The sequence below is a fragment of the Ovis aries genome, chromosome 18, assembly GCF_016772045.2.
Source record: "Ovis aries strain OAR_USU_Benz2616 breed Rambouillet chromosome 18, ARS-UI_Ramb_v3.0, whole genome shotgun sequence".
NCBI lineage: Eukaryota > Metazoa > Chordata > Mammalia > Artiodactyla > Bovidae > Ovis > Ovis aries.
In genome coordinates, this window is record NC_056071.1 from 29,659,379 (window position 1) to 29,674,532 (window position 15,154).

The 15,154-nt window shown below is 35.0% G+C and overlaps 1 protein-coding gene across 13 annotated transcripts in view; it reads right to left on the reverse strand.

Annotated features, from left to right (window-relative positions):
* Positions 1 to 15,154, reverse strand: part of SCAPER (S-phase cyclin A associated protein in the ER) — a 396,299-nt gene that overhangs the window by 252,139 nt on the left and 129,006 nt on the right. For all 13 annotated transcript variants that reach the window (XM_060401720.1, XM_060401719.1, XM_042235193.1 and 10 more), the window contains 3 exons: positions 12,200 to 12,281; positions 10,669 to 10,821; positions 9,985 to 10,092 (listed from right to left, as the gene is read on the reverse strand). In XM_060401720.1, coding sequence (XP_060257703.1) covers positions 9,985 to 10,092; positions 10,669 to 10,821; positions 12,200 to 12,281 — 343 coding nt within the window. The remainder of the gene's footprint in view (positions 1 to 9,984; positions 10,093 to 10,668; positions 10,822 to 12,199; positions 12,282 to 15,154) is intronic.

Here is a 15,154-nt window from a genome sequence, read left to right on the forward strand (position 1 = left end):
CCACTCAGGGACAATTACAAACACTCCATCAGTTTCTGGTAGGTGGAGATGATAAATGAGGTAAAGACTTCTTTTTCAGACTCTGATGTTCCTTTCTGATCTAATCTGAGGTTTAACAGATGACTCAAAGAAAAGCCCAGAGTTCAACAAGCTTATTAATTTATTATGCTGTGAAGATGGGAAGAGGTCTGAGCTCAATACTACAGCAGAGAATGGTTTAGCTGTATTGAACCAAGGCTTATAATGAAAGATGTCTTTGCAGAATTCTAAGGTTTCACATACATAGTATCAAGCCTCATCCTTAGAAATCATTTCAATAATATTTTAGTAACAATATTACCATCGAACACAAATAATATCACCCTTTCAATACAAAATCAGAGACAATGTTCATAGCATCAGACCTCCCAGTTGAGTGATTTTCACAGCCTGGGGTGACAAGGGCTTAAGAGAGTAGACATCCTCATATCATAGTCAACAGCACCAGAATAAACATTTCCTTTATGTCTATTAACTTTTAAATGTTTAACCAAAGGATGCATGCAAAAATATAAATATTTGGTTACAGTAAAAAGATAGAAAAGAATATACTACTCTAACACTGCATAAGAAAGAAAGCTGGAATGGCTATGCTAATATTACACAAGGTAGCAAAGAGTATTATTAGAAATAAAGGTCACTTGATAATAAAAAGGGGTCAATTAATCAAGTGGACATAACAATGATTAACACTTATGAACCTAATAACAAAGCTCTGAACTACATGAAGCAAAAACCGATTGAACTGTCAAAAGAAATGGAAAAAGTAACAATTAAAATAAAAGAGTCCATATCCCTCTCTCAAAAACTGACAGAACAGAAGTAGGCAGAAAATCAGGCAAGATATAGCACATGATGCAACTTTTTGAGGTGACTATTATGTTTACTATTTTGATCATGGGTTATGAATACGCCAAAACTTATTGAACTGTAAACTTAAAATAAGTACATTTTAAGGTATAACAGTAATATCTCAAAGTGCCTTAAAACAGCAGGAAATTCCCAATTTGTATTAATCTATAATATCGAATAGAAAAGAGTTAAGTCCAAAGAAATAACATACAGCATGGTACTTTTTTATAGAGCCAAAAACCTCTAAAATAAAAGCATATTTTTATAGTAATAGATCTAGATGCAAAAATAAAACTATAAAGGGGAGGGAAGAGGAAGAATACACAAGGACATATCAAAAACCCAAACTAGGTTTGCCATAATAAGATGATACCAAAAAGAAAAAGAAAAATCTTGGAAGCATTAAATAAGAAATAGGGATGTTTGATATTCTTTAAAGATACAATTGATCAGTAAGATGAAAAATATATAAATAATTATGACCATGATAGTAAACTCCAGGATACATATATTGCAAAAATTGACTTTAAGAATACAAGGAAGCATGAATAAATAATAATAGCATACTGGCAGTCTTCATTTTTGAGAAAAGGGTATTAATGAGCACAAAAACAGGTTTAAAAAAGTAGGACTATTTTCATAACAATGAACAAATTTGATATATATATGTCCAAAGAGAAAAAATATTATTAAAATTTTATAATGTATGAAGATATAAAGAATATCAATAAATTTCCCAAAGTAGAACCTATATAAGCCATAATCTATGACCACAATGAAATAAAAGTTGAAATGAAAAACAAAAAGTAGTGCTCATCTTTGGCATCATGGTCCCTATGCAAAATATCTAACAGTCAAATTCATGAATCACTTCACACTTTTAAATACACACAAGGATTCGTACAAACGGCATTACCACCACTCTAATTTGTAACCTTGGAAATATCTTTGTTTAAAAGAAGAACTGAAATTCAAAATACTTGTAAAATTCAGTAATTATTTAGAAACAAAGTAAGCCCAGCAGAAAAGCTTAAGGCTTAAATAAAGAAAACTATGTACTTTCCTACTGATCAGTTCAGTTCAGTTTCTCAGTCGTGTCCGACTCTGTGACCCCATGGACTGCAGCACGCTAGGCTTCCTTGTCCCCATCACCAACTCCCAGAGCTTGCTCAAACTCATGTCCATCAAGTCGGTGATGCCATCCAATCATCTCATCCTCTGGCATCCCTTTCTCCTGCCTTCAATCTTTCCCAGCATCAGGGTCTTTTCCAATGAGTCGGTTCTTTGCATCAGGTGGCCAAAGTATTAAATGATACATACATACAGATATAATAGATGAGTAGACAAACAATGTAGCTGGATGGAAAGAAAGAATTTTTTAAAGTATTGAGTTTGTTACAATAGTGTTTCTGTTTTTAGTTTTTTGGCCCTGAGGCATGTGGGATTCTAGCTCCACGACCAGAGATCCAACCTATGCCCCTTGCATTGGAAGGTGAAATTTTAACCACTGCACCATAAGGGAATTTTCTAGAAAGAATATTTAAAAGATGTCTACTCTTACCTTGATGCAGTCTTAATCAAAACACAAACAGGATGTTCTTAACAAGTTAACAGTAAAGGTTATGTAGAAATTGAAAAGTAGAGGGAAAACGATGACAATTTTGAAAAAAGAATAATGAAGAACAAACTGACCACAGTAAGAGGAGAAGCAAAAGACAGCAAATGATATCTACTCAATTCTTTAGAGAAAATAATTATAAAACTGCAAATCTCTATCCAGTCGAAAGTAAACAAAGACTTCAAATAAAGATTATTTCTACTTTATGCAACCTATCCTGGAGTACAAAAAAAAAAAAAAAGAAATAGGAAAAACTAGCCAGTTTACATTATGAAGCTAATATAATCTTCAGAAAGGAAAATCTAAATTAAATATCTGCAAAACAAATTCAACTATATATCTTTAAATCAAGACCAAGTAAGCTTAATATCAGAAAAGTCATAACGTAATATATCACATCAAAAAAATTAAAGGAAAATGTGACCTTCCAAAAGATCAAGAAAAAGTTTCAATAAAAATTAATGCCTACTTATTTTTTTAATATCTTACAAAACCAGGGAACTTCTTTACCTTGATAACAGCCATTTATGAAACTTATAAATTGTTCAAAAAAAAAAAAAAAACCTCCAAATCAGAAAATAAACAGATTTTTTTTGGTCTTAATTTTATTCAACATAAAATGCCAAGTCACTGAACTAGTTACTGGCATAAACCTAAGGTTACTTTGTACCCCAAATCTTATAGTATGGTTAGAATAGATGAAACCCTAGCAAAAGTCAATAATACATGCTTTAATTCATTTGTTCTACAATACCAACAAAGCTAAAAAGCCAATTTGAAATTAAGAATACATCACCTACCTGACCAAATCTCAAAGTGGCATTAAATGGAATTCAGTATTTTCCTTTTTATAATGGCATCAAAAGTTATTGCAACAATTTAAAAGAACAAAGAACTAAGGATGTAACTTGCCAAAATACTCAACTTCACTATCGCGGTCTCTTATGCTTGCAGACGCATTCATTTATCTAATTTTAATCTTGAACCAAAAGAAGAAAAATGTGTCCCAAGCAACATGGACACATCTCTGTTGTTCTATTTCTTCTTTAATTTTTTAAAATTCTTTTCCTTTTATCAAAGTTACCCAATACACATAATTAACACAACACAGTTAATAGTTCAAAGAAAGTAATTTCCTACTGGTCTCCCCATTTCTTTCTCAAATCCAGAGGCAAAGATTTTAGCTCATTAGTTTATCTTTTTTCTTTTATACTAATGTATTTTGTGTTGCTATTTCTACATTTTTCAATTTTAGGATTAGCTCCTGACTTTTCGTTGTGGAACATGAGGATATAAGCTCTATTCCGGAACCTGAAACTACCACTACACTTTGAACTCTCATGTTTTCCCCTATACTTCCAAATATAAAGAAAAAAAGAGGTGCTATTACCTAATTATCTAGGAAGCAGGAACATGAGGTTTACTACATTACTTTCTGATGCTAAAATACTTCATAACTTAAAATTTTTTTTGAGAGAGAGAACCTAAATTACAGGACTGTGAAAATTCTGTTTTATAGCTTTGTGATTTTCCTGATACTGCAGATGTGCCTACTCTGCCAAATACAAGAGAAGCCAAGTTGACAGAATAATTATTACTAAAATGCAGTAACTTTGATCAGAGACAGATAGGCATTCCCTGCTCCTCTATGAATAACTACTTTGGAACCAAAACACTGGCCACAGAATTTCAGATAAAGAACCTAATTAGGTGTTGATTAAAATAAAAGCTTTCCCCAAATGCCCTTAGTTCTTAGGTGGTAGAAGCCAGTAGGCACGCCATGAGCCAGAATGGAGGCTATGATAAAATCTCAGAGAAATGAAGGCAGAGCGACCTCAGGGGTGGCCTGATCAGCAAGAGACAAATAAATGGCTCATGCTCCGCCCACGTCCAAGTGGAAAGAAAGGACCAGGAATTCACTAGCTACCCTTTAGGATCAGTGGCCGTGAGTACACTAAGTAACCAGGTTAACTAGGAACTCATCCTAGAAACCAGGAAAGAGAAGATAGTACGTAGTAAGACCCCAACTTTTCCTCCTAACATGGGGTTACATAAGCCGTACTCTTACTCTGATATGCAGAGATGCCAGTTTAAGGGGACAAGCAAGAGGATGCGGACTGAGGACTGTTATAAAAGAGGCTGGGTACTAACCAGGGAAACTATTTAAATTGCTGGATCAAACTAAGATTTAAACAAATTGACTGTCTACTTAAAATTCCTTCCTTGAATCAACGAAGAAGACTGAATCAGCTATAGCTAGCTACGTATTCCCTGCACATATCAGGTATAATGGAAGTGAATTTACTACCATAAGAATTCTGAAAGTTAGAAGAAATACACACATTAACAATCAGCCGTTTGTATGTGTGAATTATATACATACATTAACAACTATAAAAAATTTCCCATCCTATTAAGGAGAAAAGGAAAGCAATGGAAACTATGTCCTATAAGAAACAGTAGATGCTTTTTACATCGTTTCTCAAACATAATTGTACTTATTGAGGTATAGGGGGAAAATGAAGGTCCTTTCTAAATGAGTTGTAGGTTTTAAAATTTGACTTGATCTGCTGTTGAAGGGCAGATTCCTAAACATGATTATAAAAAGAGGTAATAGCAAATACTTGTGCTTTGTAGAAACACAAGTATTTACTATTATTTCTCAGACTGCCATCAATTCTGGGAGACATCTACTACATCTTCCACATCAATCATGGGCACATTGGAGCCAAAGAGACTGGCTTACATTCCATTAAATACAATGATATCTTTCTATTTTCACTACCTAAAATGTTCATTCAATCACCTATCTAGTATAGTTTACCAAGCAGAAACACCAATTTAGGAATAGTAAAATCACACTTGATTGCAAACATCCAATAAATTACAATTAAGATCCTTCATAAAAGTTCTTTTCATATTTTCCATTAATTAAATGAAAATAAACTATTATTGTCTCTATATGTGAATACACGAGTTGACAAACAAGTGTAATTTATATGCTTTTAAAGCCAAGGAGTCTCACAAACACAGAAATACATAAATTTTAAAAAGTTTTAAAATCTTTTAAATTTCACTCTCTTTACAGAATTAAATGTACTTTATATAAGTCCTGTGAAAACCACTATCAGCTTCTTCAGAGAATGTGAAAACAGGACTACAAAAGAAATTAGAGTTTTATTAAAACTAATAGTTTACTATTTCTCTAGTATTGCATTAAAAAATTAAATTTTGGAATATATTTAAACTAGTACCAGTTTCTTTGTCCTTTAGAAATCATGTTCTTTAAACATTTGGATTCTAAGATGATGAAAGAGAAAAAAAATTGAACATATAGTAGCTTTTTTTGTGAAGTCTCAAGAAACACAAGAAAAATTTCCTGGTCAAATTACAATAAAAACCCAAAACATTAAGCCTTTCTTGCTGGGCAGCTACCTATTATGTTTAACAGGCTTAAAACAAAATGTGTCAGAGATCAAGAGTAAGTTATCTGATATGTCAAGTGCATAAGGTCAAAGGTCCAATTTTATTAGGTCAGAGGTGGTATAAATAAAATCTTATATGTCAAAGAAGAAGGGTCACAGATAAGGTGTATATAATATAAAGACATCACAGATGACAAGTAATAACTTTAAGTAGGACAAGTATGTTTACTATAGTTACCCTCACTGATTAAAAATGAAATGTGTGTATGAGTAAGTATAAAATGCCCTTTATATATCATGTAACTCATATGCACACTTGGTTTGAGGAAAAAGGGGCTATTACCAAAAATAACTACATGAATGAAGCGAAAACTTAAAGAAAATGTAATACTTCTAAACTGAAACAGTACACAAAATGAATATTTCAATCAAACCTCAAACCACAACAGCTAAACATCAAACTATGCTTTAGTAGCTACAAAAGTTATATAATACTATATATTTTTCTTCCAAAGTAAATGTGTGAATTAAACATCCCTTCCTTCTCTATTTTTCTCAATGAGATAAAAAGACATAAAATTTAGATTTCAGGTTACATAGTTGCAGTGCTGCACAAAATTTTAGAATTTTTTGGTAAATTAAATAGAATATTTAGCTTTTTTATTAAGAGAACTTAGTTACAAATAATTTTTATAAGTGGAAGATTTTCTTTAAAGAGACTAATTACATTCTAATTAATGGGGCTTCCCTGGTGGCTCAGTGTTGAAGAATCCACCTGCCAATGCAGGGGATGTGGATTCGATCCATCGCCCGGGAAGATCTCACGTGGCGTGGAGCAGCTTAGCCCGTGCACCACTGCTGATGAGCCTGTGCTCTCCAGTCCAGAAGCTACAACAGGAGAAGCCACTGCAACGAGAAGGCCGCGCACTGCAACGAAGGGGAGCCCACGCCGCAAAGAAGACCCAGCAGAGCCAAAAACAAATTTAATTAATGATACAATTTAGGGTTTTTAAAAAGTGGAACACACATTCACATGACTCTAGTTATAAACAGCAGAGTTGAGAATGGGGACAAGCACATGAATGATTCAAGTAAAAAAAAAAAAAATCCCATAATACTTAAAATACCCACTTTGAGTAAAAGGTAAAAAATTATTTTTGGTAAACTAAATAGATGATTAGTTCCATTTTTTATTTCACCTTTATTATTTGGTACTTAAAGCCATTCTGTATAACCTTACAGTTCAACTTATTTCAGTAAGTTTTTCTCAAATGCCTTACTATGCAACAAGCATTATGTCAAACAAAGGATATACAAAAATTAAACATTTAAAGACTTCCAATCTCAGCCACAGTGAACTGGCACAGTGAACTCCAAAAGTTGCAAATAACATACAAAAGACCTACTTGAAGGCATTAAAAACAGCCAACACGGCCAGAACTTGAGACCATGATCCCTAAACAGGAGGGAAGCACAGGAGGTGAGCTCCACATTCACTCTGGATTTTGCCCTAAGTGTTTATGCCAATTTTTGGCATGAGAGAACAGTGAAAGCTGAAAGTGGCAGTCGTACTGAGCTGAGGAGACAGAATTCAGTTTAGAGCTGTTAAAATAGTTGGAACTCAAGGGGCAAAAATCCTTAGAAGGATTGAGTCAAATTAACCGGGTGTAATTTCTCCTCAAACATTGGTCATATCAGAAACTTAGAAAACAGCAGCTCTGTTCCTCCTACCTGCTGCTGCTAAGTCGCTTCAGTCGTGTCCGACTCTGTGTGACCCCATAGACAGCAGCCCACCAGGCTCCCCCGTCCCTGGGATTCTCCAGGCAACAACACTGGAGTGGGTTGCCATTTCCTTCTCCAACGCATGAAAGTGAAAAGTGAAAGTGAAGTTACTCAGTCATGTCCGACTCTTTGCGACCCCATGGACTGCAGCTTATCAGGCTCCTCCGTCCATGGGATTTTCCAGGCAAGAGTACTGGAGTGGGGTGCCACTGCCTTCTCCGGTTCCTCCTACCTAGGTAAGATCTATTAAGAACCAACCAAAAGGGACTCCTGGTGGTCCAAACGTTGAAGAGTCCAACTTCCAATGCCGGGGACATGGCTTCAGTCCCTGGTCCGTTGGGAACTGCTGGGGACCACCTAGGCCCATGCCACAGCTACTCAGGCCATGTACCACATCTAGAGAGCCTGCACACTGCAACTACTGAGTCTGCGGGCTCTAGAGCCCACATGCCGCCACTAGAGAGAAGCCCGTGCACAACAGCAAAGGATTCCATGAGCCAACAGGAAGATCCAGCCTGCCACAACTGAGACCCAGACACAGCCAAATAAATAAATATATTTAAAAAAAACCCACAAAATTACCTCTACTTCCTGACAGTATCCAATCCAGAGCAAAATCTCATGTCTTTGAATACTCTCCCCTATCCAAATCACCTAAGCAAAAACCCAATTCCTAGAATAAGTCCGTTCCAACACCTTATTGAGAAACTCTACAACTTCCCATAGTGTGCACTTTTTCTTTTTGTAACAAATCAATAAGCCCAGTTCTGCTCAACTGCAGACGTGCTCCTGAAGGTCTTTGTCTGGAAGGCACTGACAAAAAGCTAAGGAAGAGAATGATCTATAGCTTCACATAAACATTAGGGATCAATCTCACAGACTTAAGGATAAGTTAAAGAAGCCCAAGCACAAAAGGTATATACTGTATGACATCATTTATAGGAAATTCAAGAACAGTGTAAGACTATCTGAGGGTAGTCAGAGACTAGTTAACCTTTGGGGGGTGGGGCACAACTGGGACAGGGGATGAAGGAGCCTTCCAGGATTCAAGAAACAATTTATGTGCTGACATGAATGGAACAAATGTAAAAATTCACTGAGTCATATACTTTAAATCTGTGTGTTCTATTAATATATACCATAATTAAAACAAAAAAGTTAAACACATATTTTCACTTTTTAAGTTAAGCACCTACACACAAGTACTGCCCTCACAGAACCATAATAACCTTTCCTGGATATCTTAAGGGATGCCTGAAAAACATGAATTTCTCATCTTTGGGTACCTTTAGAAATTTGCTTAGTACATTCAGAACCAACAAATTAAGAGGTTAGCAGTATCATCCATATCTCAATCACAGCCAAATTAAAACATTTATAAGAATACTTCTACAAATCTAAATTCCATGTTAACAGTAATTATAGGTAGATAAATAATGCATTTCCAAAAATCCCTACGTACTGTATTGATACAAAATTATCAATTTCTATGATTTTTATATTGTTAGCTATTTTCTAACAAACACAGAGTATCACTGAACAACTCTTAAATTATTAAAATATCAAAATATCATAAACCTTTTATTAACCTTTTTCTTTTTTTATTGGAGTATAATTTTTTTACAATGTTGTGTTAGTTTCTGCTGTACAACGAAGTGAATCAACTATATGTATACATATATCCCCTCCCTCATGAACCTCTGTCCCACCTGACCCCCACCCCACCCCTCCCGGTCATCACAGAGCACCAAGTTGAGCTTCCAGTGCTATATAGCAGGTTCCCACTAAGCTATCTATTTCACACATGGTAGTATATATATCCATAAACCCGTTTTATGCACTGAAATTATATAAACAGCATTAAATTCTTATTTCTATGTTTCTTATTAATATACATACTAAAAGATATTTGTATACTATATTGTTGTTTAGTCGCTAAGTCATGTACAACTCCTTTGTGACCCCATGGACTAAAGCCCGCCAGGTTCCTTCTGTCCCTGGGATTTTCCAGGCAAGAATACTGGAAAGGGTTGCCATTTCTGCCTCTAGGGAATCTTCCCAACTCAGGTATCAAACCCACATCTCCTGCATTGGCAGGCAGATTCTTTACCACTGAGCTACCAGGGAAGCCCATATTATATTGTAGTAGTTACTAAATATAGCTTTAGATAATCACAGAGATACATACGAACATGGATTTCTTCATAGTAGAAGAGAATATAGAAGGTACTCAATAAATACACGTAAATGAACCAAAGTCAAGCTTACCACTTCTTCATCTGAAAGTTCACGCCCTTGGATGCTGCTATTTTCTCTCACAGCTTGCTGGTGTTTTTTTCCTTTAATGTGACTAAAAAGATACACCTCTGAAGAGATCTAAAAGCATAATATAAAAGCAATGTAGTGAACATTTAATTATATTTTATTTAAAATATTATACATTCTATCCAGTATATTATACTCAACTTGCAATCGCTCTACAATTTATACATTAGTCTTAAAAATGTTTTCTTTAGAATACAATTCTAAGACTCCTCTAGAAGACAGATGATAAAAAAGGCTTGTCTTCAAAGCCAACCTTAACAGGGTATCATTTCTTCTAAGTATAAGGGTTCAAGTCTCAGCACTGAAAAATGTTGCTTTACTTTTGTGGTCCTAATATCCCAAAATACTGACCTAGGTATCATTAGGCTAAAATATCATTAGTATCATTAGGTAAACATCCATTTGAGCAGCAACTGCATGCTTTGGTCCTTTGCATTGCTACTCCTAAAAGCTGATACTGTTTCTGTACTATCTATACTTACTTTGCATAAAAATCATTAAAGAAATTCATGGTACTCAGCACATGCCTTGTATGACTTTTAAGACTGGAGAATATATATCCATAGTTTAATAAACTTTAGTAATAAATTGTAACGTCTCATCACAACACTGATACTGACAACCTACCAGGACATTGCAGAGAGAACATTGCTTCTTTCTTTCATAAGGGGTTAATTTGGGGGCATAATCAGTATTTGCATGTCGTCCACTGCTTAACTCGGCAGCTTTTTCTTTTCTTTGTTCAATCTGTTCCATGTGTCTTCTAATGCTTTCATCATGCTATAAATAAAATTAAAGTGTAAAAATATAGAAATTTATTCATTACACCGAGAACTTGAAAAAGCAGTATTTCCATTAAACTTTCTAAAATAACAGAATGTCTTAATTCAATATTGGACGCTGATGATAAGAATTTATATAAAGCCCTTTATCATCCCCTACATGCATAGCAACATTTTCTAAAGGGTACTCCATGGAATTATACTCTGGGTTATTAATAAGCATTTTGCAGAAGAGTTTCTGTGGTCAAATAACTTTGGAAAATAGTAAGTTAAAGCTACTTACTGGCTCTAGGCTTGTCACTCTGCACTGATGTAATAAACCTAGCTCATACTGAGCAACATTTTACATATCTTTTTGACCATAACATACATGAGAAGCACTTCATGGAACATACTATGGGAAATGTTTCCCCACCATAAAGATCAAGCTTATCCTCAGCAGAAAAGGCCCATTGTGACACAGACCTCTACCCACATCATCTCCAACAACTTCCCAGAAAACAAACAAACAAAAAAAACCCCAAAATACTATTTCAGACTTTTGACTTCATGCTTATATCATTTTATATGGCTGGGTGCCATCCCACCCATCTTATCTATTCAACTCATCTTTCTTTCAAGATTCAGCTTAGAAATTATCCTCTAAAATTATTTTCCTGACTTCTGAAACCCATGTTAACTTATGTGTTTCCTCCTCTGTATTTTCATGACACTCCATGATTATCTTTTTCCATATAGAAATTATCTGCTTAGCATCTGAATCTCACACTAGATTATGAGTTTCTTAAAACTTAGAACCCTGTCTTACTCACCTCTGTATCCCTATACCTACCACCAGATTCAGTAAGTATTTGCTGCATTAGATTTAACAAACAGTAATATAGGATCCTCTACTCTATGGAATTTACTACCCTTGTGAAACCCCAACATGTAAATAATTATGACATAATGTAAAATATTCACACTGCTAGAAACCACCAATGGCAAAGACTTTCTAGAAAATATCAGCTTATCGTCATCTCCCAAGCTATAATTATGCAATTCATAAGCACTGAAACAATATTTTAATTTATTTCTAAAGTATTAGAGGTCTATAAATATTAAAAGTTTAATAGTAATGTCCTCGATTCATTAACAAATTACTTAATAAAACCAAATGCTAAAATTCTTTAAATTTTTTCCCTCAATGGCTTTATGTTGTTAAAGTAATTTGTTTCAGATAGCTGAGTTGGAAATGATCATAGACAAACCACATAACTCCAAAAATTAGTAACACAAATTAATCCAATTTTATACAATTAAAAAGAAAAAATATTAATCCCATGCTACATTAAGACAGCTCTAAAATGTCAAAGTAAAATATACAATATTCCTACCTTGAGCTGGATTTTTTTCTGTAGCTCTTCCATAGCTTCTTGTTGAGCAGCTGTGAGTGCTGCCAATCGTTCTTCCCTGTCCCTGTAAGAAGACAGCAAAAATTATAAACTCAATGTTTACAGTAACAAATCTCATGAGGTTAAAAAAATATAATAATACAAAAAAATACAAAAATAAAATTATTTTTTCACAGTGCCTACTAAGTCTTGGATATATTATTGCACGTTTAACATTTGGGAAGCAACAGACATTGTTAGTTATACAAATATTAGGTTGATGAAAAAGTAATTGTGGCTTTGGACCGTCAATTTTAAATAATTATAACTAAGCTCAAACCCATCTTTATTAATTAAACTATGAACCATTAAAATCAACACATTTTTGCCAATGAGAAACAAGTTTGTTTATTCCTGTTGTACAAAAAACTGTGCTTTGGGATTCGATGAACTCCTGGAGAGCATTTTCTGCATTCTCTGTGGAAATGTTTACCCTGCAAAAGTTGTTGAGATGTTTGAAGAAGTGGTAGTCAGTTGACGAGAGGTCAGGGGAATATGGTAGATGAGGCTAAACTTCGTTGCCCAATCTGTTCACCTTTTGAAGCTTTGGTTGTGTGACATGCAGTCAGGTGTCGCCATGGAGGGAGAAGAACTGGGCCCTTTCTGTTGACCAGTGCCAGCTGCAGGCATGCAGTTTTCAGTCGTCTCATCGATGTGCTGAGCATACTGCTCAGATGTAATGGTTTCACTGGGATTCAGAAAGCTGGAGTGGATCAGACCACCAACAAACCACCAAATAGTGACTGTGACCTTTCTTGGTGCACGTCTGGCTTTGGGAAGTGCTCTGGAACTTCTTCTCGGTCCAACCACTGAGGGTCGTTGCCTATCATCGAATAAAACCCCTTTTCATTGCATGTCACAATTTGATCAAGAAATGGTTTGCTGCTGTGGTGCAGAACAAGACAAGAAGACACTTCAAAACAACATTTTTTTTTTTTTTACTTTTGGTCACCTCACAAGGCATCCACTTATTGAGCTTTTTCACCTTTCCAATTTGCTTCAAATGCCAAATGACCATAGAATGGTTAATGTTGCATTCTTCAGCAACTTCTCATGTAGTTGAAAGAGGATCAGCTTCAACAATGTCTCTCAGTTGGGCACTGTCAACTTCCGATAGCTTGCCACTACACTCCTCATCTTCCAGGCTCTCAATCTTCATTGCAAAACTTCTTGAACCACTGCTGCACTGTACATTTGTTAAGCAATTTCTGGGATGAATGTGTTGATGTTGCAAGTGTCTCCACTGCTTTACAATCTATTTTGCACTTGAATAAAAAAATTGCTTGAATTTGTTTTTTGTCTAACATCATTTCTATGGTCTAAAATAAATATAAAATACACAGCAAGTAATAAGTCATTAGCAAAAAACATAAAGTGAGAAATGTGCATTAAAATGATGTATAACATAACCATATTCCAATATCAAAGGGCAAAGTTCAACAATGCAAAACTGCAATTACTTTTGCACCAACCTAATAGGCTCTGGACCCAGGAATGGGTTTAAATACTAGCTCTGGGATTGTGAAAGTGAAAGTCACTCAGTCGTGTCCAAATCTTTGTGACCCCAGGAACTGTACAGTCCATGATAGCTCAGTTGGTAAAGAATCCGCCTGCAATTCAGGAGACCCCAGTTTGATTCCTGGGTCAGGAAGATCCACTGGAGAAGGGATCGGCCACCCACTCCAGTGTTCTGGCCTAGAGAATTCCATGGACTGTGTAGTCCACAGTGTCACAAAGAGTCAGGCACAACTGAGCGACTTTCACTTTCACTTCATTGGAATCGTAATTTAATTATGGCATATTGAAAATATACATTTATCTCTTTTCCTGTATAAAAGTCTATAAATTATGAAAGGGATAGAAAAGGCTAATATTCCCAAAGACAAAGAGAACAGGAGAGGAAACGATCACAAACTGAGATGTACAAAGAAGTAAGACCATGCTTAGGAAAAAAGCAGTCAAATGAAGCTTTTCTGAATGAAGCCTCATGTTGGATTTAGTAGACAAGAACTATAACAGCTTTTATAAATATGTTATTGAGAATTAAAAGATAGTATGCCAACCTAAGGAAAAAATATCATGACAATGATTCAACAGAAAATCTCAATAGAGAAAGATTTTTTAAAAAACTTTACAACAAAAGAAACTAGGAATCCTTAAACAAATGGCTGATTCGAGGGGTGCAGCAGGGAAAATATAAGATGAATTTGAAGCATCTTTCAGTGCCAGGAAGTAAGGATATACTCAAAAACCAAAATGATGAAGTGTATCTAAGGCAAATGGGGGTCAAATGAAAAAGCTCTCAATGTCCAAGGATGAACCAATTTGAGTAAGAGAATACATGCCATAATACTGATGTATAAATGACATATTGATATAAAACAGGAATTTAATAAATAGAACAAATATCCTGTACAGAAGAAGTGCATACAATTTATGTAGGAATTCTTCTCTCAAGGAGGTAGAGAATAACTCCCCATCTCTTCAGCTTAGCCAGTGCCTAGTGACTTGCTTCCAAGGATGATAGTATATCAGAAATTTAAAGTATACAGTGTAGAAATCTAACAAAACTACCTTAGCCAGGTGATCAAGACTAACAAAATCAGTGAAAACACAAGGTGATATCATGAACTTTTGACATTTGAAAAATGGTAACTCACATTCACCTCCCCCAAATCATAACCTCAATATAACCATGAGAAAAACATCAGACAAATCCTAATTGAGGAAAAGGCTACAAAATACCTGACCACTATTCAGAACTGTCAAGGTCATCAAAACCATGGAAAGTCTGAGAAACTGCTACAATTCAGAAGAACCTGAAGAGAAATGACAATTAAATATCTGAAGAAATAGTGGCCAAATACTTTCAAAATTTGATGAAAACACTAATGTAAT